This window comes from Pseudomassariella vexata (assembly GCF_002105095.1).
Source record: "Pseudomassariella vexata strain CBS 129021 chromosome Unknown BCR38scaffold_10, whole genome shotgun sequence".
NCBI classification, from domain to species: domain Eukaryota; kingdom Fungi; phylum Ascomycota; class Sordariomycetes; order Amphisphaeriales; family Pseudomassariaceae; genus Pseudomassariella; species Pseudomassariella vexata.
The window spans coordinates 1143228-1167436 of record NW_024467965.1 but is presented as its reverse complement, the minus strand read 5'-3'; the positions used below and the strand labels follow the sequence as shown (position 1 = coordinate 1167436).

Genomic DNA, 24209 nt, shown 5'->3' with positions numbered 1-24209 from the left:
AAAGTACACCAAATTTAGTTGCAGATGCGTAAGATGTTGGGAAAAGCGAACCAGCGCAAATTGTCACGGTGGAGCCTGCCCCGAGACCACCTTGAAGCCCACGCTCGCAACATTGGCACGGCGAAATGCACAATGTAAGTAGCCGCCAGACGAAATTTGGAGCAGACGGGGCTGTCGACCTTGGCCTGAAGTATTAGGCCTCTGTTTTTCATGTTAGTCACCATCAGTTGTTGATGTTTTCTCTTACCACCTGACAGCATCGGACGACAGTCCTCCGACTTCGCAGCTCGTCTTGGCTTGACCTTATCCACAAGGGTCCGGTGCCGTGGCAAATTCACTCCACTCCGGCACCGCTCATCCAATTGGCGTTACAACTGCGCCCCGTGTCGTTCTTTCGAACTGGAGAACTGAGTAGCCAGTCATCGTAGATTGAAAAAGTCAGAATGAGGAATGTGAGATGTCTGTTCTCGGAGAAGCCGCCGACGATGAGTCTCTTTCGGCTGTCTGTGGGGCGGAAGGCTTTGTTCAAAGCCAGACAGAGTTGTCACCCTACGTGATGTCCCTCGCCAAGTTTTGGGAAGTTTTGGTTCATCGTGAAGATTACGAACCGCGACACATTCAAAACTAGAAGTACTTAAGGCAATCTATCCGCGCCTTTTCTTCGGTCCGCATCACCTAGATTAGTCTCCGGTTTCGCCAGTATCACCACATTTTGCCTCAGCTGTGCAAGAACGACAGTCCCTTTCAACTCAGCTGCAGACAACGAAGATGGCGCCCATAATCCACCTTGTCCGTCACGCACAAGGCTATCACAACCTCAGCGAAGCCAATCAGCAGATCCGGGACCCAGACCTGACACCCCTGGGCAAGCAGCAATGCGAGGCGCTCTGCAAAAAGTTTCCGTCGCATGAAAAGATCACCCACCTAGTCGCTTCGCCCATGCGCCGCACCATCTATACCTGTCTGCTGTCATTCGCTCCCGTCGCCAAGCGGGGCAGGAAAGTCATTGCCCTGCCCGATGCGCAAGAAGTCTCCTTCCTCCCCTGTGATGTCGGCCTAGAGCGCGAAAAGCTCAAGGAAGAATTTGGTGACGAGGTCGACTTGTCACTGGTCCACGAGGGCTGGAACGACAAGTCCATCGACAGCAAGTACTACCCAGATGCCATAAAGCTGGAATCTCGCGCGCGCGAAGTGAGGCTGTGGCTGCGCAATCTCGTGCAGAGCGCTAGCGACGACTCGCAGGTCGTTCTGGTCACCCACGGGGGGATCCTGCACTTCCTGACGCAGGATTGGGACGGCTTGCGCCCTGGCTCTGGCACAGGGTGGGAAAACACGGAGTGTCGCTCGTACGAATTTAAGGACCCCTCGGGCCAGGACCCGGACGCATCGCTGGTGGAGACGAGGACGAGTTGGCGTCAGAGACGGGGGAGCGCGAAGCCCTTGACTCCTACGGAGCAGACGCAGCTACGGGAGGCTTTTGCGGAGCAGATGGAGGAGGCAAATCGGAAAAATGGCGCGTGAGCCACGAAGCAGGGATCAAGAAGATTCGAGGTTTTATCGAGCGTCACGGAGACCTCAAGGACGGTCAATCCTCTGCATACGCAATACGGTACAGCGACAGACTTGATTTCACAATGTACGAAATTTCACCGGCACAGAGCTTTGGGATGGGTGAGCCTAGAGCACGCTTCTGTGGGTGTGCTGGCGAATGATGGTCACGCAGGGGGGGTCCTAGCACGCGGCATCCCCCGTCGCCGGATGCACTGCTATGCAAGCTGTCGAGATAGCTAGACAAGTATAGATGCGGCGGTTCGATCAGGAGTAATAGACAGCACAAGACACAAGTAGATACAATAGAATACTGATACGCCGATGAGTGCAACGGAAGACCTAAATTTCTTCTCTTGGGGTCCTGTATGTCACAACTCTGGTTACACGCGTCTTCCCAAACAAGTCACCCTGGGCAACCTAGGTTGATCAATCTCCAGACGATGAGTGGCGATTCCGAAGGGAATAGCACCCACGCACCAGAAGAATTTTGCTGCATGTGACGCTGAAGCGTTGGGCTTTTTGGCATGGCACTTGCTCATCCATCATGTAGTTGACATCTTCCCCGTCGATGCTCTTGATCTCATAATTTGCAAAACTCTTTATCCTCATCATGTGGACAACTTTGATCTCGATTCCCCTATGAAACGGCTGGCAAACTCATAAAAGGCCGGGCGATATATTAAGACTGTTCAGAAAAGCCCAAAGTCTCTGTCCCAAACGGTGTCCTCCAAGATGAGGTCCCCAGTATGCGCAAGCAAGTCCCACATCCAGAGTATGACACATCCATCCTATTGCGTTGTCATAAGTCCTCTTGTATAACATCCCATGACCCCGCGCTTATATACCAGGCCAGACCTTCGGACCTTGAAGTCCTGCCCCTGCCATCTATATAAATATCCCTGCCAAATAAAGGAACCCAGTTTATCGCGCGTTTGTGGCCGTTCTTCCATTGTCAACTGTCATGACCACTAGAGGTGGTATCGCTTGCTGCCAAAAGTATCCCAATCTTCTTCATCAGATCAGGTACTCGGAAAGGCTTCGAGACGACATCGTCCATCCCGCTTGCTTTGGCGGCCGTAATCTGCTCCTGTCTCACGTTGGCAGTTACGGCGATGACGGGCACATGCTTGTTGAAGGCACCCTCCTTTTCCATCTTCCGAATTGTTCGCACGCATGTAAGCCCGTCCATGACAGGCATTTCTGTTTGAGCTTAGGTCAGTGGTTGCAAGGAGTGAAACGAGAAAAGGGGTAATTCAGGAAGGGCTCAACAGCGGACATTTTCTCTCAGAAATGATATGGCAAAGGAGTAAAAACATCTGGAACAACATACCAAGATCCATTAGAATGACAGACAGCCGCTGACCCCCTGGCTTTTGATACTCTGTCTCACGAAGGAAATTAAGGGCTTCGAGTCCATTATTAGCAACGCTGACTCCGCTGCCCACCTTCTTCAGCTGCTTGACCAAAACATTCTGGTTCACAAGGTTGTCCTCCACGACAAGGATATCGATATTCCGTGGATCGAAAACGGATTTCGGAACCACTTTCGCTGCGGCGAGTCCTGACGTCGCGCTGTTAACCGAAGCGAAGTCTTGCCGCTGGGGGACGGCAGGCTGGGAGAGAGCAGTTTCTCCGACCACATCGCACTCTATCGGTAGGGTATCTTCCGACATGATGGAGACTGGGTTGTTGTCAGGCGGACCGGCTCTTCCTACTTTGATAAAAAAACCGAAGGTGCTACCAGACGCAGCTTTGGAAGCGACGCCGATTTGGCCCCCGTGAAGCTCTGCCAACTGACGCGAGATGAACAGTCCCACTACGGAAAGTGCGTTAGTGATTGTCACTTTCGAGATACTTAATCGGCTGTATAGAACGTAATTCGTAACGAAATGCCTCCGGGTGAACTTTCCAATCGGAGTACAGGAAAGTGGTAGTCTGAGATGCAAAGAGAGATAAATTTACGTACGACCACTGCCACCGTAGTGTGCGTGTGTGCGAGGCGAAGCCTGCGAGAAACGCTCAAACAAAACTCGTTTTTCGTCGGGTGTGAGACCGATCCCGGTATCCGCGACGTCGAATGCCAGGTACAGCACCTCACCCGGCCCCCAGTCATAGTCGTCAGCAGCGACGGTGACGTTGGGAGATCTGGGTGGAATATATTGGAAGTCCGACAGTCGAGGTTTAACAGTTAAGGGCGGGTCGTTAGACACTCCAACAGATATCACAATTCGTTTTGGCGTGGTGGCAGCAGGCGCAGTGAACTTGATTGCATTCGTGACGAGGTTTATGAGTACCTGGAGGACGATATAAGCACTGATCAAGGGCGCTTGCTTCAATAATGATGAAGGGGGAAAATACCATCGTACCTGGAGGACACGACTTGGATCTAAAGTGACGTAGTTGACGTCCAGTTCTCCAAATGAAGAGTCAATGTTGATTTCCATTTGGATATCTTTACTTTGCAGCTCGGGAACGAACATTCGGCGAACGCGGCGGATAATTTCGATCGGCTGCGCTACTATAGGTGTGATGACTAGCAGATTTGAGTCGAGTTTTGAAACGGTCAGAATGTCGTCCACAATGCTGAAGTGTTATTAGTGAATACTGCCTTGGTGTACCTCGGGAGGTTTGTTATATGTCTTCATGATGGATGCTAATATTTGCAGACCTGATTTATATATTTTTGAAAAGACGTTGCAAGAAAAACAAAGTCGAATACAGAAAAACCCACGATTTTTGGTGTTGGACGCATAACGAAATGGTTTGTGCCGCGTCGAGGCAGCTCTCCACGTCCACAGTACTCATTGGCGCATCCCTCGAGCAATGCGATATCAACGTGGATACAATATCGTCAGCGCATTGCAAGATTGCACTCTGCCAAGATTTCGGTGTTAGTAATTGGGCTTACAAGCATACATCAGGCGAGGCTGCTCTTTGTAAAGTTCACCTGCCCCCCGAGAAAAACCAGCACAACAAACTACGCGGTAGGGGCCCAGATAACTCACCAACGGGTTTCTCATCTCATGGGAAGTAATATCGATGAATTCGTTTTGCTGGCGCCTTGTTTCTTCGGCTTCCTGAAGTCGTCGGTCTTGCAAACCTCGTGCCCAGCGAACATGGGACACGTCTATCAAAGACCCCATGACGGATCGCACCGAGCCATCAGAAGCGATCTCGGGTTGGGCGGTTACCAAAACCCAATATTCGATGGCCTCGTCATTCAAGTCGACCGGATGGACGTTGAACTTTTTGAGTTGGACCTCGCCGGACCACGACTTGCGGCCTTCCACCATCTGGCGCCATGCCTCTTCCATCGTCTTCCTGCTACTTTCTTCGAGTTGTTCCATCCATGACATTTCGTAGAGATTGTCCCTTGGGTGTCCCGTCATTGTGAAATAGCAATCATTCCCCTCTTGGAGGACGCCTTCCGGGCTTACGAGAAACATGCCTAATGGCGAGAGCTCGGTCATGCGCCGCAGACGACTGGTCTGCATGGCCAATTGTTGTGATAGTTGCGCTTGTTCAAGAGCTGCTGCTTCGGCCGCGTCTCTGTTACGGCGTACCTCCTCCTCATAAAGCATAAAGGAAGCAAGCGATGTGGCCAGTTGACGATGTAGTATAATTGCGAAAGCCTTATATCCGTTGTCATAAGGTCGACGAGGGTTGACCCCAATCAAGAGAAATGCCAAGACCATATCACCGTTTGTAGGTCTGACGGGGAAGATAATGGCCTCCGTACACGGATCTCCAAAGCCCCGCCAATTGATCCCGTCGAGCAGTTCCTCTGGAAGTGTTCCGTCTCTGGTGTGTAACAAAGTAGGATCCCGGAGCCGCATTGCTAGCCTGAAGGCCGGGACAAACCCGGACTGAGAACGTTTCAAATCAAGTTGCTGCGGGGCAGCGACGTGACCCTCGGGGATTCCTATAGATCCTTCATAATAACAAGACTTCAAGGATAAAGTACTTCCGGAACTGATAGAAGTGTCATCTGCCCCTTCTTCGCTCTCCCCAACGGAGTAAAGGAGTGCAAATGGAACGTCAAAAATATTGTCTTGAAGGCCGTCCAGGGTCAATTTCCAGAACTGTTTAATAGTTTTGGCGCGCGAGACGTTTTCGCCGACCTTGTTGACAGTCTTCATCCTCCGATGGCTCAATACACTCTGTGTCGTCTCAAAAGGAGCATTGTAGAAACCCAAGATTCGATTGGTTCCGCCGTAAAGAGGCGTCCATGACTGAGATTTTGTCAGTGACGGACAGAGTCAGGATCTAGTCATGCGTCGAGAACTAACCCAACTGAAAAATGTTTCCTCGAGAAAACCAAAGCGTTCGATGGGCAGATAATCATCTTCTTTCCGTATGCTTATTCCTGTACGAGCGCATTCGGCGAAGATTGGACTGACGGAATCCCATAGTTCCGAGAAAGGACCCGAAAACCCCGTCCCCATGAGAGAGGGGTGCCTAACCGAGAGGTGTCAATATCTCAGCGTTCAGACCCGTCACTTGCCTTTGTTGATCTTACTTATTCCCTGAGACCTCAACAGCGTATGCCTCATTGTAAAGCATCGTCAAGTCGCTTCCCCAAAACAGCGCACACGGATGGGGGTTTTGCATGACGAGGTTCGCTGTCTGGCGAAACTCTGGCGACCACTTCTCCATGGCGCCCAATGGCGTATCAGCCCACCGAACCGTTCTGGCAAATGCAATATGAGGAGTCAAGGTTCCTTTGAGTTGGTTCTCCGCTACTGTCCAGTCAGTGCAGGTATCGGGAGCGGCAAGAAACAAAGTGCTTTTCTGCCAAAGCGCCGAAGAATCGCTCGAACTTGGGCCTGACAGCTTGGATGGAAACGAAGTCCGTGGCTTTGATGAGATGAGCGTTCCACTTGCGTCTGTTTGCATTGAGAGCTTCCGCTTGGCAGGCTGCTCTACCCGCGGGAAGTCTTTGGGTGCTGCCAGGGATAAGTCACGCGCCGGGATACTGGCCATCAACAAGTTGCCACTGATCAGCCTCCATCGTTTCCGCACCGTCGAACCGGTCCAAAGCATATCGCGAAACTGAAATTGGAGCGGGAAAACATCTTTCGAGTCGTCAAATTTGGTCACGCCGGTAGCCCAGATGCTGAAGTCCTCATACGATGACGCTGTAGTGCCTGCTTGGTCCTCGGTGCTCTTCCCAAGAACGACATCTAGTAATCGCTCATGCGAGCGGAGCGCCGAATTACAAAAGATGGGCCATATTCTCTCGGTGTTGATAGTGGTACCTTCGTCGGGGTCCAGATCGACGGCAAAGGTTGGGCGGGAGTCCTGGTCTAAAACCTCGGTGATGTTGACCAAATTAAACTCGTTCAGGGAGTTGAGTATGTCTTGGTCAAGGTCGAGGTCGAGGTCGATGCCATCTTGGTCGACGTAATCTTCGAGAGGCCGATCTACGTTCGTCCCAGCTTCCAAGGCCTGGCCCTGCAGAAGGTTAGGGTCGGTCATCGTGGAGGATGCGGCCAGCGAGGCATTGGGCGGCTTGTTTGCTGACGAAGGCGATTAAGGTTCTTGCCAGATATTCAAGCCTTCGTCTGGCTGGAGATGCATATGCTGTGGGTTTGACAAGGTCGAGGTACAGAAACGGTGGTTACCCGCCAAATTGTCGAAGAAGGTGCGCATGGATCAGGGTGGCACAGGAGGTTAATGACGCCTAGGTCTGGACCTTACCGATTTGGTCTGGGTCGCGAGCTTAATGTAAAAGTATTCAATTAACCCAGGGTGAGAATTGGACGCCTTGCGGTGACGACCTTCTTTCTTCGATGAGGAGGAAGGAACGGTCTAGCAGACATTTCCAAGGGTATGCGTTATGAGTCTGAAGTGCAAGTTCAAGGGCGATTCGATATGTAAGTCATTGTCGCCATTCTGAAGGTTGTCGTTGAACAGAGGCGAGTCCTTGATTGTGACTGAGGATAGCTTAAAGTGCTGGAGTACTTGCAGCTGGACCAGGTAGTTTTCAAACACTTGAGCCTTGAATCAGTGTGACGAGCTAGATCGTATGGTCAACAGTGGTAGTCACAATAATGACCTCATCCATTTGGATCGCGCCTATTCCATTGTGTTTTGGTTGAGACTGTCTAGTCTTATTGCATAATTCTGGCACTTCTTCAGTCATAATTTATGATGCCGTTGATCTAGACAGCTCTGGTTGTACAACATATAGTTAGTACGCTGTGGTTTGACAACGACAGATCCCGCCGTCTATTCGGAGAAGTCGACAGGTTGCGAGTGATGGATGGTGGGTGCTAAGCTGCATGACCGGACGTTTCCCTTTTCGCCGCCCCAATTCCACTCGTTCATTATGTCGCTCGCGTGGTTGTAAGCAATTTTGCCAAGGAGAATTCGAATACTTGCGATTCGCCGGCGCAATGTTTCGACAACACCGGCCCGGCCTCTAAACCCATTGCGTTGAAAACCCAACCCGAGCTTGGAGCGAACAAACCAACGATGTGGATGCATTAGTGTCCCCCTTTGCAAGCCTTGAACTCCAACCGCATCGCGACAATATTGATCGCCGAAAACTCCGCCTGGCGTTCCAAAGGATCGGAAGCAGTCCACTTACTAAGCGCTGGTCGCCACGATGTGGGAGGACGAGACGTTGAAAAACATGAAACGAAGCCTGTCCTTGGCTCTGATAATCTGCAGCTGCACCCCTAACAGCTTGTCGTCTTTACAACCAACCAATTCTTAAACCAATCGATCTACCACGGTGCCTGAATCCATCATGCATATCGCCCAAGTCCAATCCTGGCCTGAAGGACCCCGCTACGTCTCGGTCGCCGATCCCCCCGCGCCGACTGCAGGTCAGACCCAACTCCGCGTCTTGGCAGCCGGGCTACATCAAGTCGTCCGATCTCGAGCTTCAGGAAACCACTATTCCGCCAAAACACTGCCTCACATCCTCGGAGTCGATGCCGTCGCCAAAGATGAAGCTACAGGCCAACTATACTATGTCATGGACTTTGGGGACGGCAACGGCACATTCCGTGACTACATCAATGTCGACAAGGAGAACAACGTCGTGATCCCCCTCCCCGAGGGCGTGGACCCCATCAACTTCGCCGCCAGCGTCAACCCCGCGATGAGCAGCTGGATGGCCATTACGCAGCGCACAGATAAACTGCCCAAGGACTTCACGGTACTCATCCTGGGTGCGACGAGTGCCAGTGGTCGGCTGGCTGTCTATGCTGCCAAGGCTCTCGGCGCGGGCAAGGTCGTTGGCGCAGCTCGCAGTGCCGAGACTCTGAAGGGCGTGGAGGGCTTGGATGACTCCATCACCTTCAAGGATCCCATCACTGATACTGACTTCTCGCAAGCAGACGCCGATGTCATCTTGGACTATGTGTTTGGAGATGTTGCCCAGCACGTCCTTTCGACTATCAAGACGAAGAAGCCTGTCCAGTACGTCCAGATTGGCACGCTATCCCAGGAAGCGGAGATAGATCTCTCGGGACCACTGCTCAGGTCGACCAATTTGACGATTAGGGGAGCTGGGCCTGGAAGTTGGAGGTTGTCAGCACTGGTCGTCGAACTGAAGACCCTGGTGCCAGTGATGGCGAAGTGGCCGCAATTGGGTGCAACTGTGGTTCCGTTGAGAGATATCGAGACGGCGTGGAGTGATAGGTCGATCAAGGGGCGCATTGTTTATGTTCCGTAAATTAGATTCCAGAATCAATGTAACTCTGATCATAGCTTAGATGTGTCCTTAGGGTGATACGTATTCATAAGGCACAAGAAAAGTCTACGTTCAAAATGAAAATGTAGCTCGAAATTTCCAAGGTCTCATTATGAAGGCCGCCTTTCCATATTTCAGAGACCACACTCCTCATCTTGGACTTCCGATAATCTTGCAAATAATCAATGATACCTAGGTAACTAAATACCTACGTATCTAGTTAACAAGTAGATGTTTACTTCGCCTTACCCAATTGAACCAACTGCTTGTATTCAATATCTACTTACCCAAAAGAGTATAAAAATAAAAATTAACTTGGAGAAGCAAGATAAGGGGCAGGAGAAGGGGCGAAATTAACGACGGAGACAGGACTCGAACCTGCGCGGGCGAACCCAAATGATTTCTAGTCATTCCCTTTAACCACTCAGGCACTCCGCCAGTTGTTTTGATTGAGCCTCTGTTTACAATGCGACGCTTAAGCATTCATATTGTTTTGGGATGCGACTGGCTTAGTGACAGCATCTTGGTTGGGGCGAACTTTGGTTGTCTCCGAGCAAGCAGTCATCACTTACAGGGACTAATGTTGCAACACCATAAATTGGCACCTTCCTCACCTCATCTGACTTCTGAAGTGCTGCCACTTCGACTTGAAATGCGTTTATAGCTACATGATCTATGATCTGTCCCGGACACATTCTTCCACATTTAGGGAGTTTGAGTTGCAATATGCTTCCGTCAGAGGCAGTCGAATCAAGTACTACAGCAGCTTTCCCGATTCTTCAGAACATCCACTCATACCGCACAAGCACCCTCATAGCAACGCCTCTGCTCGAAATGATCCTTCATCTTTGGTGGTTGTATCTGCTTCCATTAACCGAAGTAAACTTGGTCACTTCCCTTACCTGCACAGCCTGGATGCAATGGACCTTGACCTTGGACTTGAACAACGGTGTTACGGGGCGTTCGGCGCCTCTAGGACTACAGAGATGGTTGATGTCGACGTGGAACAGCTTCTTATACAGCTTGTTGACCTTGAAGGTCCAGAGGCCCTGCCACCAGGTAAGGTATCAATAATAAACGGTGCATCCACCTTCGCACGAGCCAACTTCTCAAGGTCGTTCACGAACCTCAAGCCTGCCAAATAACAACACCTTCGGGGTCGATGCCGACGGTGAAGGTGTGAGCAAAGCTGAAATACCCCTCGGCATTGCCTCGCTCCGCCATACCGAAGATGTACATGTTTTAGAGGTTGACTGGCATGATCGTAGTCTTGTTCTCGTTAAATGCGTCCGTTCGGGCACTCTGGAACTTCTCGCGGAATGAGTCACATGGCATTGCCTGAGCTTCGAGCCGTGAGGTTTTAGTCTGTGTCGACAAAATATCAAGAAACGAGTCCGCATTGGCCGGAAAGGCGAGAGGCAAGATCAGAACAGCGGCCATCTTGCACGAAGTGTTGATGTTGATGTCGCCACCACATGAGATGTCCAGCAGCACAATGACAACAGTCATTTGTCCATCTGTTGCGGCCCAGGTCCTGTGGGGATAAGAGAGTTGTCCTCTTCACATTCCCAATTCGGGCTCTTCATGCAATGATGTTAACCATAAAACGACGTATATCTTGATTCTCATGTGACCTATCGACCCAGGTTGTCCTGGTCTAGTCTATCAATGTTTTAAGTACGACAAAATAGCCTGATGCACACTTTCGTCTATATTATTCTGACTCAAATATTCATTCATGAACACGTGCAACCATAAGACTCAAACACCGACATAATGAAACCTTCCGTGTGCCGGGGGGCAACAATTCTTCCGTTCCTGAGAGCGAAACCAAAAATATCTCGGGGGTTTGATTAAGAAAAGAGCGAGTGGCTGAATGACCACAGTCAACTCTTCATTCGGTGACGCGAGAGCGCGTCGATGCCTTTACGCCTTCATCTTCTTCTCAACCTTCTTCTCCTTGCTTGCCTTGGGGACGCGAGTAATCCAGTACATGGCGAGGGCACCGAAGATGTTGAAGATGATGAAGACACAGAAGATACCGAAGTTGCGCCAACGATCAGCTGTTACACACGAGAGTTAGCAACAGATAGTACTAACGGGGGAAAGGGGGAATGAGGAACTATGAAACCTACAATAATCAGCTCTGACGTTCTGCAAATACACATTTGTGTCGGATATAGTGCAATAAGTGCAATTCGCCGTGTCACCCGCATTCTCGAGATAACCCCCCGCAAACTGGAGGTAGACCTCCATATACTGCCCACAAGTCTGGCCATCAGGCGGGTTGAACCGGAGTAACTCGTTGGCAGCGCACTGTACGTTTGTGTTGGCGACCGCCGTCGACAGCATGGCCGATATGAGATACGTAAAGGGACTGACGCGATACATGAATATCCAGAAACGGGGGAAGCTATCCGGGCTGGCGAGTACACCACAGAAGATCAGACACAGCATGAAGAGCAAGTTGGCAATATTGCCACCCGCCTCGGCCGTCTCGAAGCCGGCGATGATCATGTCTGTGAACGTTGACGTAAAAAGCAAAAAGGCTAGCAGCAGCAAGAACATGAGCGCGCCGCGCTCGGTAGTCTGTCCTGCGTCCGCGGCGTTGTTGTACAGGCCGACGGGATAGTACCAGCAGGCGAACATGAGGACGGCCATTAATGTGTTCCAGGGGAGTTCAACGAGAATTTGAGAGAGCATAAAGACCTTCCAGCCGTAGACCTTTGACGGCCTCTCGCGGACCTCGTACAGCGACCGTTGCACCACAAAGTGCGGCATCGTTTGCTGCACCAGTTGGCCGAAGACGGTGAGCAGATTGAAGATGGCGAACATCTGGTTCTGCAGCCCCTGGATCGTATTGGGAGCCTTGAAGAAAACGAAACCGATGAAGAGGGCGACGAGGACGCAGAGGGCGGCTTTGGAGTAGATGTACGAAGGCGTACGCCAATACTGCTGGAACACACGGTGACTGACTTCGTACATCTGGGTAAAGAAGCCGGCGGCAAACTCGCGGTATGACGTTTTGTCGTCCGTGTGGGTGGAGGTCGACACAGCTTCGTCTTTGAGTCGTTGCAGCTCGCCTTGCACCTGATTGTACTCGGGGCTTTCGCGCCACGTCTGGAACCAGTCGACATCGGTGTAGCTTCCAGGCGCGGCGCCAATGGCGTCTAACATCCATTCCGCGGGATTGGCGTCGTGGGGACAGGCAGGTGCACCGTTGCGTTCGAAGTACGATGTCATTGTCTTACAATTTTCGCCGATGTCACCAAAGTAGACGGTTCTACCACCCTTGGCCAGGAACAGCAGTCGATCGAAGCGCTGGAAGAGCATAGCGGACGGTTGATGTATGGTGCATAGAATGGCTTGGCCGGCTTTAGTGAGTTTCTCAAGCAGATCCAGGATGGCCCACGAAGTTTGCGAGTCCAGACCAGAGGTAGGCTCGTCGACGAAGAGCAACAGAGGCGGCTTGGCAGCTAGTTCAACACCAATGGTGAGACGCTTTCGCTGTTCGACATTGAGACCTTCTCCTAAGACACCAACAACGGCATCGGCATACTCAGCCATGTCGAGCAGCTTGATAACTTCGTCCACATATGCGAGTTTCTCCGCGCGGGGAACATGAGCTGGCTGACGTAGGAGGGCAGAGAAGTTCAAAGCCTCACGGACAGTAGTGGTAGACAAGTGTAGGTCTTGTTGTTGAACATAACCCGTCTTGCGCTGGAACGAATTGTCCCGGAGGTGACCATCAACAAGCATCTCTCCGGTGATGACACCCATCGTGATACGACTGGCCAACGCATCGAGAAGTGTGGTCTTGCCGGCACCAGAGACACCCATTAGCGCCGTAAGTGTACCCGGTTTCACCCAGCCGTCCACGTTATCCAGGATTCGCCTTGGTTCGCCCTTGATCTTGATGTCGTAGCAAACGTTACTCCAGTGGAAAACACTCGACTGCTCCATAAGCATGCCGGCTTCCTTACCCTTAGGTCCGCCCTTGGCATTACTGGCATTGGTAGCAACGGGGCCAACACGCGTCATGCCGCCCTCTTCGACGTCGCCCTTCTTCTCCTTGAACTGGGCGGGCTTGTAGCCGCGACGGAACACCAAGACCTCACCCTTGGACTTCTTCTCGGAGACAAGTTCCGCGGAGACCATGTAGGTAAACAGGAAGAAGATGATGAAAACGAAGAGAATACCCAGGTTGCGCCATTTGTTTCCATGGTAATACCGGAACGCCTGGTTGATGTACCTATCGCCGTCGACAAAGCCACTGCCAGCTACGGAACCGACCGTACCGCACACGTGGTTGTTTGGGCCAACGTCGGCGTAGCCTGGGACAAGAGCGTTGGGGACGTATGCAGTACATTCGAATTGGCGATTATGAAATTCATTGACCATGAGCGACTCGAAGGCATACGCAAGGGGATCCAGATAGTTGATCCAGCGACACCAATCCAACATATAGTCGATTGGGATGACGAAACCGGTGAAAATGACAAGAGCCAAGATGAGAACGGCCGCCGGTACCATGGCTTGAGAGAGCGTTCGAGATGCGGATGCGATGGTTCGGAAGATCATACTCATGGCTAACGTCACGAGGAACGACATAAGCAAGAAGAAGAAGAAGTTTCCGGGTTCGCGGCGCAAATTCGTCATAAAGTACAGGACCAAGTTGTAAACGATCGTGTTCATGAACTTGTAGGGCAAATCACAAAGCATAGAGGCGACGGCTTCGGCGGAGGGATGGTACATGGCATAACGACTCTGCTTTTCGACGATGGGGCGTTGAGCATAGAGGGTGAGGATCTGAAAGCCCTGGTCAGCACATTGTTTCAAGAAAAGGTGAAGTGGTGTCAACTCACTTCTAGGGCACTGGCAAAAGCGTTTGTGAGACAAGCAAAGAACAAAAGAGCCCCTCTCTGGTAGAAGCTCGACGTGGTTGGCTGCAGATTGTAAAAGACACTGCCAATGATCAGACCCATGGCAGTGTTGCCGATGAGCATACCGACGGTTATACTGGGATCCCCGATAAGACGACGCCATCCACGCCACAAGGTTAATCTGACTTGTTGAGTGTAAGAGAGGGTGTAAGGAGATTTGACACGCTGTGCCTTGGCTTGCGCCTGGCGCTTGTTGGCACGGAAGGCCTCGGCATCAGGTCCGTTGAGTGGGTGCTCATTCTTGTACTCCTCAATTTCCTTTTGCAGAGCTTGATACTCGGCGCTGTTCTTCCAGGCGGCGGCAAAATCATCAGGGGTTCGAGGGGCTTTATCTTTGAAACCAGAGCGAATAACACGTTCCACCGGACTCGTCATCGACGTCATGAAATCCGGAGTCGTCTGACGGGCAGGGCACTCGAAGCCGAGATTGATGAAGTATTGGCGAGCCTGATCAGCACGGCCGAAGAAAATTTGGCGGCCCTCGTAGAGCACCAGCGCCTTATCAAAGAGATTGTAGGCACTCTGGGGTGACTGGTAGATGGACACGCAGGCCGTGTTGCCAAAAAGCTCAGTCTGCATGCGAAGAGTCTTGCAAAATTCAACGGCGTTGGCACTGTCGAGACCTCTGGTACTGTTGTCCCAGCACTGAAGCGGCGCCCGACTAAGGGCCGCCTCAGAGATGGTGACACGCTTGCGTTCACCTCCGGATACACCACGAACGTATTCGTTTCCGACGCGGGTGTTGACAGTGTGCGAGATACCAAACATGGCCATGATGACATCGCGCAAGTGGTTGGCGTACGTCATTTTATCGACGCCTTCGGGAAGCTTCCGGGGTGCGCGTGCTTGGGCAGCAAAGGTCAACGTGTCGCCCACCGTCAGCATGGGAAAGTGGACATCGGTTTCGGCCGTGTAAATTGCTTCGCCCCGGTGGTGACTGTGCATTTCCTGAGCCGTCACACCTGATTATCGGTCAGATCGAGTTACACTTACACACGCCTCACGCGTCCGAGCATCGGAACATGGCTTACCTTGATAGTTGAAGTACGACTTCTCGTCGACGTAGATTCCATTCGTCTCACCAGCGATTGTTTTCAGGAACGTGGAGCATCCGGAACCGGGGGGGCCCAACACCACGAGCATCTCACCCCTTCGCACCAAACCATCGAAGTTGCGCAGGATATCGATCTTGCGCGGCTTGGAGGCGCCCACTGCCGCACGAACCAAGCCGACCATGTCGACCCATACATTGCCCACATCCTTCTGGTAGTCCGTCGCCGCGCCAAAGCCGTGAACGTTCAAATTCTGGAAGCAGACACCCGATGTACGGAAGCCCGTCGAATCCATCTCAACGATCTTCTTGGCCCATGTTCGCGCGCGGAAATTAGGTGAGCGGGGGTTGAGGGGCGAGTCTTCGTCCGCATCGAGGAACGGATTGCCATGAATATGGCCTGTGGCATTCGATGTATCTGTGTAGTGGCGGGCCAACTGGTGCACCAGCTCCTCGCGTCTTTCCAGTTCGGAATCCTCACTGTCCTGGACCGTACCCGACTCTGGCGTCGTTTCCTTTTCCACCCTCCGGTTGGAGGTGGATCGCTTCCTGGATACCTTCATTGAGTCTGAGTTTTCCTGTGTGAAGCCACTGCGTGAAGTCATGGGTGGTGCGCCTGTATTCTGGGCTGTGCGGTCATAATTGGAGAATGCGAGGTTGCTGCCTACGATGGACATTGTGACCGAGGGAGGACGAGAGGGTAGGCCAGTGCCTGTCCCTCAAATGCCAGTCTTGACACGATGCGCGAGGTCTGGTTCTACACACGTCGATTGCGTGGCCAATCTTGGGATGCTTTGGAGTTTCGGTGTAAGTCGCGTGCACGGGGATTCGTCTCGGCCCGTCGACTCAGTGGAAGCTTCACCGGGAAAGTTTATATTCTAATGTAGTAGTAGCAGCAGTAGTTGGTTGAGAATAGGTTCAAGTGTTTAGAAAGCGCGCCACCGCGAATTGTTGACAAGAAGAAAGAGAGCACACGTCAGTGACCCTTTCTCCGAAGGCTCTGAGGGAAAAGGAGAATCCCGAGGTGACGAATGTCAGTAACAGGTCATCGGATGGCGGGCGCATTGTTTTATGAGAAAAGATTTGTTCCCTTCGTTTTCGTATTGAGACGGAGACATTTTGGCCCAGGCTCTGTGAACCGACCTGACTCCGGGGTCAGCCTGTCCACCCACGGCTTGCATGCGAGTGCCTCACTGTGGAATAATATTGAGCTCGACCCACTCTCTTCCAATTGCATGGAAGCTGCAAGTGGGAGCAATAAACGCGCCTACCTACTCCAAAATCTAACGCCTCAGGAGTCTGGTTTACGAATCTGTCGTAATCGTGATCGTAAACGCATCTGCTCTATATTGCACCAACTCCTGCCTAACACATTTCGTTGCATATGACTTTTGCCGTCGTCAAAATATGGACGCCTCTGATGGATGCTTGGCAGCGCAGTTGCTTCAAGCGGTGCTGAGCTTGTTGTTTGATAGCGTCAAATTTGAGACGGGGTCTTGTTGGCGGCCGAGTACCCGTCAGCCCATCCACAAGGCTCCAAATTAGGCGTGAATCTCAGCACCTAAAATTGCGACAGGCAAGACAGGAACAAGGGCCACATGGGGTTGGCGCATGCTAAGGGGCTAGCACAGAATGTGCCCAAGATTACACGACTCCCTGTCACCTCCAGAACGAACCCCTTTGCCCTTCTTGCGTAGCTTCTAAAATTAACGACAGCGAACATGTACGACCTGTACTCTAGCTGTAGAAATATTATCAAAATTCTCATCCCGTTTCTCAGAGTTGTGATGCATTGCGTCCATTGAAACTGCAAGCCACAGCTCACTAGAAACTTGTGCAGAAAGATAGTTGCTGTTAACTCCGTGCTAAGCAATTCTGAAGATCTGATCCATATCGTGGAGATCCCTCAAACAAAACACGCCCCACATGCAAGCGGGGCAGAAGTTCGAACAGCTTGCCAAACGAGGACAATACTCCACTCTCTTCACGAGATAGATTTTATTTATCGTCTTCATCGGCCATGTCTGCCTGCGCGCTTCTGGATCAACTGGTCCTGCTGTAATCAGGCGTCGCGAGTACAAATAGTCAGTTCAAGATGACAGAATGAGCTATGTTAGCGGGTAACATACCATCATCATCAAGCAGCTGAAGCCGAAATATGGGTGTCATCAAAGTTGCGCACTAGCGTAACGCACGACTCTTCGGTGCTGCTTCCATTTGGAATCGACGGCCAATAGGAGTCGATACCCTTGAGAAGCTTATGTCCGCTAGCATCGGGTCGTGCACCCTACCGAGAGCTTTGGCCAGTTACACGGAATAATTGTGTGAAAAGAGTTAGACGACCCCACTTCCGGGGACATGAACAGGTTCGGAGTTGTGATATAGCCCGACAATCCGGGAACTGGGAAAACTCAACGTGACAAGTCATGTTCTTTATTTATTTTATTGGACCTTGCACGCCACGCGTCTCTGACAATATTACCAGGTTGTCATCAATTCACTGCGGATTAAAGTGGAACTGATCTGTCCTTTCACCTTCTTATCACTCACCTGGATGCCTGGATGATTGTTCACCGATATCGAAGGGCCAAGACGTATGGGCTTTCATCACGGCTGCAGCCTTGTTAGCACTGACTTCTGTGGAACTATAAACCAGAACTACCTGGTCAGTGTCGACAATCATGATACGGATGTGTGGTCATGATGAGGCTCAGAGTCTGAGGCCTGCATGCGGTTGCACTGCCGTCGCCGTAATTGATATTTGTAGTCTTGAGTAATTGCATACAATGCACAACCTCGAGGTGGTCTAATTACGAGCAAGAAGCCATTCACGATACGGAGCTCCAACAGTAGGTCTTACACACAATTACTATCTATTCGAGTAAGAAATTCTACCACTTATACACTAGTTCGCGGAACCAAGAAACTCATCACCGAAGCTGATGGACGACGCCATCCTCATCCAATTTCCATGCCACTTCGACCGCCAACACATCAGCCAAACTCTCAACCCCGATCCCGTCCAACATTATCCCGGGAAGTATGTGAACCCCGATACCCGAGCATCGACGTAGGGCTTTTCTACTGAACGAATGATCAACAGCGGTAACATAACAAAACAACATTGCATGGTTCCCCCTTGGTCGACAGCTACCATCTATTTAGTGTAGTGTGGGCATCTCGCTATCTGCATTCTACGTCGGACGAACTCTAGACACCGGTCAGGTTCCTGTTTTTATTTCTGACATCCGTCCTCCGGCAACCGTCTCACATGGATGCTAAGCAGTCCGGGTATCCATCCCTTGGCTGGCAGCCGTATTCTTTTCTGACCGCCCAGTGCAAAGATGCCGCCGAGAGGAACTCTGGAGAACTTGCATCCTTGTGTGCGCCCACTTCGTGCTATTGATAGTGATCTCAGCCCGTGGCACTGAGACCGGTTGACTCCTTGCTGGGCTTTTACGAGGCAGTTTCCTTCTCCGGGTGACCTCCGGGTGAGTTGTGGGGCTTACGGCCACTTGTTGTCATCTCATAAGTTGACTTTTGAGGCGCAGGCCGGTAAGCTCTGCTTGCCCGACGAATCAGATTAGATTGTGAGATAATCCAGTTGGGTGTGCTGAAGTCGTTCCACTACATCCTGTCAATCACCCCTAACCGCAAAAGGTGAAATCAAACAGACTGATAAGCAGCAACACTAGGGACAATCTGGGGGATGCTTCCCTTTCAGACAAACCGCAAGCCCGGTGCTTACTTAAGCACTCACAACTACATATTAGTAGCATTGGTCGAACAAATTATATATATATGCAGGTACCACCAGATAACTCGGTGTCCGAGACCGTCCAATCAACCCAGCTGTTGGACCAAATAACCGTCAAAAGACGAGGGACCCACTCGTATTAGAATGAGGTATTTTTGGTAGTTATAAGATCTGATAACAGCTTCCTCGGGGTTACCCTTTTCATTTGAAGCCTAAAGAAAATTCATGTTGCATATCCTGTGAAAGGATAATATGGTACATCATCCCTGTCGAAACCTGCGGAATGGTATCGCTTACAGGATAAGCCCAGGGGCCAGAGGTTCACACGCCCCGGTAAGTCGCCGAGAAATATCAGACTAAGGCGTTCTGGGAAACTTGTGCATCTCTGGGAAGCTGGTGGGAGAAGAGGTGCCCCGGTCCAACGTTCAAAGGTTTTCACGTCTCGGCAGGCGGCCGAGAAATGGGGATGTAGTGGCTCTGGCAAATATGTTGAGAATCTTGGGAGAGAACAGAGTCACAATGCTCTATGAACTTTGATAAGCATTACGGCAAGAATATGGTCAAAGATGCATCTGAGATCAAGGGACTCGTCGGGTAAGATCTCCAGTAGTCCTGCAGGAACGCGACACCACGGTACTCACGCTGGTAACGCCGCTTAGTAATGGGCCGGACATGGCGAACACATGTATTACGTTACAATATACTCTTCGGGCGTATTGGGGTTCCTGCTGATCGAATTGGTCTTCAGTACAACTGGGTAAGGTATCATCTAGGAAGGTTCTTCGAGCCATGAAATCATATTCTCGGTTAATACCGGGACTCTCTGGCAAGTAAATGCAATGGCAAAAGGTTTCAAATATGAGTTGTGAGTGACAAGCGCGCCCGCTTTCACATTGGTTACCATGATTCCGCTGTTGCTTCAACATCTCAATTACGCACCTAACAATATCGGAAATCTAATAACAGATACATTTCATAGCGTACCATTCCTCTTGGTAGTATTATAATAATCACGGACGCGGCGTGGTTCCTGTACATAATTTGGCACCGAATCAATCAGCCGATTAATAATGTAAGGGTCAAGGGTGTAAGATATGGCCGCCCGTAACCAACTACCCGACATAGACCAAAAGATCTAGCAGTTCGAGCACTTCATGCTCCACAATCCCTTACACTATACCCGACTAAATATCGGATATCGTATTTATAGCAAGGCCTAATCAACTAGAAGTTATCTTTAGTAAGCAAGTTAGCTAAGTAGGAGTTCCACTGACTATTCTTTATTAAGTGAAGTCAGAGTCTTAACGTTAGACTCCGGAATAAGTCTTCCCGTTACGACTGCGTTGTGCCTTCCATCTTGACCACAGCAACAACCTCCCACCGCAGCTGTTAACTCCGGAAGTCATCGCTGTGTTTCCCATCATCGTTCCTATGTACTAGTATAACATCGTTAACATAGAAGAATATCAATACCTCTTATCTACCGTAGTAGTAGTAGGGTGATGCGAGTGTATACATATGCACTCGCATCATAGGGCTCGTGCAGCATAAGAAGCTAAGCCTAGTAAGTGTAGGCCGTACAGGGTTTTCTTAAGATGATGATGCCGTAGAGTAATTTCACGTTGACGAATATATTAGTTACATCGTATTAAATGAGATTAAGGTCAAGCCTTACAGTAATAGCTACGAGCACTTTAAAGGGCCAACCGGCTAGATTAGATGCATAAGTATTCTCGTATACAGACTTAGCCTGTTAGTCGTCCCGTACGAAGAGACAGGCTTTATAATTTAGGGACGATCTATTCTTATCGAACTTATACATGTATACCTAGAGGTAATATAGTACCTAACTGCATTAATCACCTTTACGGGCTTCGTCTGATCAGTCCTCACATGGAACTATGTAAGGAAACCTCTAATAGTATAGCTGCGTAAACCACTAAAGAGTCTGTAAGGGTTTGTGCTAGTAAGTAAGTCCTGCTGCGGAGTCCTCAAGCAATAATATCGGGGTTTGACGTATGGAGTAGAGTGCTTTGGGTAACTGAAGTATTCAAGTAGGGTAATCGGGAATAGAGTCGTTAAGGCAGTTTGCTTTGTTACGAATCTACGATTCTAACCAACGCAACAGGCCCGATGGCAAGCCCAGTGGATACAGGACAAAGAAGGAGGGGAAAGTCACACAGGAGTGGCTAGCTGCAGGAGGAGCCAGCTAATGCAAGGATCACAAGCCACGTGACTTACAAGGGTGGATCATTTGGATATGAAATGATCCAACATATCCAGTTAGGACCAACAAACCCGCTTCAGAAAAGTCGTCGTCACTGGAAACAACCTTGGATGAACAGCGGATCACAAGGACATATTGGATACCACTGAGACAAAATAGGGGAAATAATTGGTGCTCCGGTTAACGATCGGTGAACCATTCAGAGTGGAAGTAGTCATCCCAAGCGCCCTGATTTTGTGCCACTCGAAACGACTGCTTCGGAATTTGAACTGTTTACTTTCCAGCTGTCGCCAAATTGGTGGATTGACTTGCTCACTTCAAGTCAGAGTTGCTGTCACATCAGGCGAGATGTACGGCGACTTAGGAAACAAGCTTGTCCAATATGCCAAACGGACTCAAAGCCTGGGGTTCCTCCCGCCATATCAGACCGAAACGGTGCGCGGCGTGACACGCGAAGTCCGCGATCTCGACAAGGACATCGCCCAAAGGCTGGAGCCTTTTGGGGGCTCGTTCAATCCGCAAGCCGATCAAGCAACCGCATGCACCCTACTAGTCAACCATCTCTCGATCCGAAGGAATAAGCGCTGTCTACTTGCCTATCACAAATCACGGACCGACAAGCTCGAGGAGTTGGCATGGAAAGGCTTTGATGTTGTAGATCTCGCGGGGCAGCAGGTGGCATCAGGCAATGCCGGGTCGAACCTGGGCAGCGCCGATGGAGGATCGAGCAGTTTGAGCCCGCAAGAAGAGGATTACATTCGCCAGTATAGTGACCTGCTGGCAGCATACAAGGGTCAATGGACGGACATCGATCTGACGGGAAGTTTGGAACCACCACGGGATCTCTTCATCGATGTTCGGGCCTTGAAAGATGCTGGGGAGATCCAAACTGAATACGGTGCCATCACATTAACAAAGAACAGCCAGTTCTATGTTCGCCAAGGCGATGTTGAACGTCTGATAGCACAGGGATATCTGCAGAAACTTGGCTGAAAACCTGTCCGCGAGCCTAGATACAGTTGACGTCGGGAAAATGCCGCAGTTCCGAGCCACTTCGTGTCTGGTTCGGGGTTTTGTATCTCCTGCAAATCCGCCGAGGTTAACATGACGAGAAATGTTACATCCTCGACGGAACTTCAATGAAGTTCCGCAATTGCATGCCTAGGCACAGTACAGATGACGACCACTCATGGGGGCCACACGCCTGGTCCCGATCAAACTATGAGATATTCAAGGAAACACAATCAGAGGGGCCCCAACACGACTACTCCGTCAAGCTGTAATCGCAATACCGCAATGAGAGCCATGCTTCCTGTATATAGGACCACGCCAATACCGATCCTGCAACGGGAAGCGGCACTACCGCCAGCAGAAATCGCACTCGACGCAAAACTCTATGCGGCTTCTGTTAGATTACACAAACTGGATAGCCGCCATCCCTTACGCAGGAGGCTCAGACATCCTACGGGACCCGATTCGAGGTTAAGGCGTATGGCGAGCCTAACCCCAGGTACTGCAGAATATATAGATCCTCTGCAAATACCGCCCTGGGAGCAGGCTGGCGAATGGTCCATCACCCTCGCCAAGATCGGTTATATCCCAGGACAGTCAAAGGAGGAGGCTGCCCGCTCGTTTCTACAAAGGATAAACGAGTTTTCAAAGCGCGATATAATAATCTATACAGACGGCTCGCTGGCTACTCATAGCGACAGGACTTTAGCTGGAGCAGGCTGGGCTGGTTATCAGGCCGGTAAAAGACTACTCTGCGGGTCCGAAATACTGGGCTCTCAGATAGAAGTATACGATGCGGAAGCCCACGCAGCACTACGGGGGCTTCAGGAGGCTGTAAAGCTTCCGTCCAACAGCATGGCAGATAACGTCCACATCTGCCTCGATAATCTCGCGGTTGCGGGTAGGCTCATCTGTCCAAGTCCCGGAAGCAGTCAAGCAAAGTTCACCGCCTTCCAAGAGCTGTCCAAAACCTGGTCACAGAGAGAGCGAAAACCCTGGACATCCCCGGGACAAGTGTATATCTGGTGGTGCCCAGGACACGTAGGCATCCCCGGAAACGAAGAAGCAGATGTCCAGGCCAAAGCGGCCTGTGAGCAACCACCCAAGACACAACACCCGGCCTCATTCGCACATATAAAGAGAATCGCGAGATCCTACACTTGGAAGAGTTTCAACGATCGATGGGCCACTACCTGCCCTCAACAGTATCGAGATCTAGGGATCGCTATCCACCCGCGACCCCCCGAACTTGGCCTGCCCCGGCAACACCTAGGCAGATTACTCGCAGCGAGGTCGCACCACGGGGATTTCGTGACCTACCACGAGAGACTCCAGCATCGCGACGCACTGCTCAACTGCGGGTGTGGAAAGACAAAGACACCAGTCCACTTCTACTTTTGCAAGCGCGGCCGCAAGGCCACGCCCGGTCATCTAAAAGCGCATATGGCCAAGAATAGTATAGATTCCCTCCTAGGCACGGCCAAGGGAGCTCGTTTGTTTTGCCAATGGGCGGAGGAGACCAATTTCTTTACTGAGATCTGCCCATCGCACTGAACAGGAATGTTAGATGAAGACAGTCCCCTGTAACATAGATTCGACTAGCATAGACCATGCCGGCACTGCGCCCGGCACGTCTCACGTGATGAGACGTTAAATTTCAATCAATCATTCAATCAATCATTCAATCAATCAATCAATCAGTTAGGACCAATAGTATCCATGAAGGATCTAATGACCCCAGTTATCAGTGAAGGAGGGAATGGATATATAAGGACAGGACTCCCAGGCATTTCATAGATAGACAGTCTCTACTTCAGTGATCAATCTAAGCATCAATCTAACCCATTGGTGAGGCAAATGGGTTAGATTTTCCTTATGTTCTATTCCTGAAATCGTTGCTAAGACTAAACGATCCGTCACGTAATCTTTAACTCCTATACAAGAGCTACTTACTATTTTACCTT

The 24209-nt window shown here is 50.8% G+C and overlaps 6 protein-coding genes and 1 non-coding gene across 7 annotated transcripts; 3 read left to right on the top strand and 4 right to left on the bottom strand.

The window, feature by feature from the left end:
* The first annotated feature begins 377 nt into the window (after positions 1 to 377).
* BCR38DRAFT_440452 (histidine phosphatase superfamily) lies at positions 378 to 1890 on the top strand. Its single transcript, XM_040860704.1, has one exon. The coding sequence runs from the start codon at positions 769 to 771 to the stop codon at positions 1519 to 1521; it is 753 nt and encodes a 250-aa protein (XP_040713591.1). The 5' UTR covers positions 378 to 768; the 3' UTR covers positions 1522 to 1890.
* A 613-nt stretch (positions 1891 to 2503) lies between these two features.
* BCR38DRAFT_487267 (aerobic respiration control sensor protein arcB) lies at positions 2504 to 7029 on the bottom strand (the record flags this gene model as incomplete). Its single annotated transcript, XM_040864138.1, has 8 exons — positions 2504 to 2751; positions 2882 to 3367; positions 3518 to 3845; positions 3918 to 4134; positions 4283 to 4425; positions 4557 to 5783; positions 5841 to 6009; positions 6071 to 7029. The coding sequence occupies 8 exons, from the start codon at positions 7027 to 7029 to the stop codon at positions 2504 to 2506; spliced, it is 3777 nt and encodes a 1258-aa protein (XP_040713590.1).
* A 1276-nt stretch (positions 7030 to 8305) lies between these two features.
* On the top strand, positions 8306 to 9238 carry BCR38DRAFT_459374 (quinone oxidoreductase; the record flags this gene model as incomplete). Its single annotated transcript, XM_040862279.1, has 1 exon — positions 8306 to 9238. The coding sequence occupies one exon, from the start codon at positions 8306 to 8308 to the stop codon at positions 9236 to 9238; it is 933 nt and encodes a 310-aa protein (XP_040713589.1).
* A 375-nt stretch (positions 9239 to 9613) lies between these two features.
* BCR38DRAFT_t233 lies at positions 9614 to 9694 on the bottom strand. The gene has a single exon. It is a non-coding gene; the product is annotated as a tRNA-Ser (tRNA).
* Positions 9695 to 10098: 404 nt separating this feature from the next.
* BCR38DRAFT_487265 (uncharacterized protein) lies at positions 10099 to 10495 on the bottom strand (the record flags this gene model as incomplete). The annotated part of the gene is made up of 2 exons (XM_040864137.1): positions 10099 to 10305; positions 10403 to 10495. 2 exons carry the CDS (start codon positions 10493 to 10495, stop codon positions 10099 to 10101), a joined length of 300 nt encoding a protein of 99 aa, XP_040713588.1.
* Positions 10496 to 11182: 687 nt separating this feature from the next.
* BCR38DRAFT_459373 (ABC-2 type transporter-domain-containing protein) lies at positions 11183 to 15813 on the bottom strand (the record flags this gene model as incomplete). Its single annotated transcript, XM_040862278.1, has 4 exons — positions 11183 to 11319; positions 11392 to 14065; positions 14122 to 15161; positions 15231 to 15813. The coding sequence occupies 4 exons, from the start codon at positions 15811 to 15813 to the stop codon at positions 11183 to 11185; spliced, it is 4434 nt and encodes a 1477-aa protein (XP_040713587.1).
* Positions 15814 to 21582: 5769 nt separating this feature from the next.
* On the top strand, positions 21583 to 22227 carry BCR38DRAFT_348009 (uncharacterized protein; the record flags this gene model as incomplete). Its single annotated transcript, XM_040856394.1, has 1 exon — positions 21583 to 22227. The coding sequence occupies one exon, from the start codon at positions 21583 to 21585 to the stop codon at positions 22225 to 22227; it is 645 nt and encodes a 214-aa protein (XP_040713586.1).
* Positions 22228 to 24209: the final 1982 nt, after the last annotated feature.

Excerpts from the sequence above, each read along its gene's own strand:
- BCR38DRAFT_440452 (XM_040860704.1), top strand. The coding sequence starts at position 769 with ATGGCGCCCATAATCCACCTTGTCCGTCACGCACAAGGCTATCACAAC.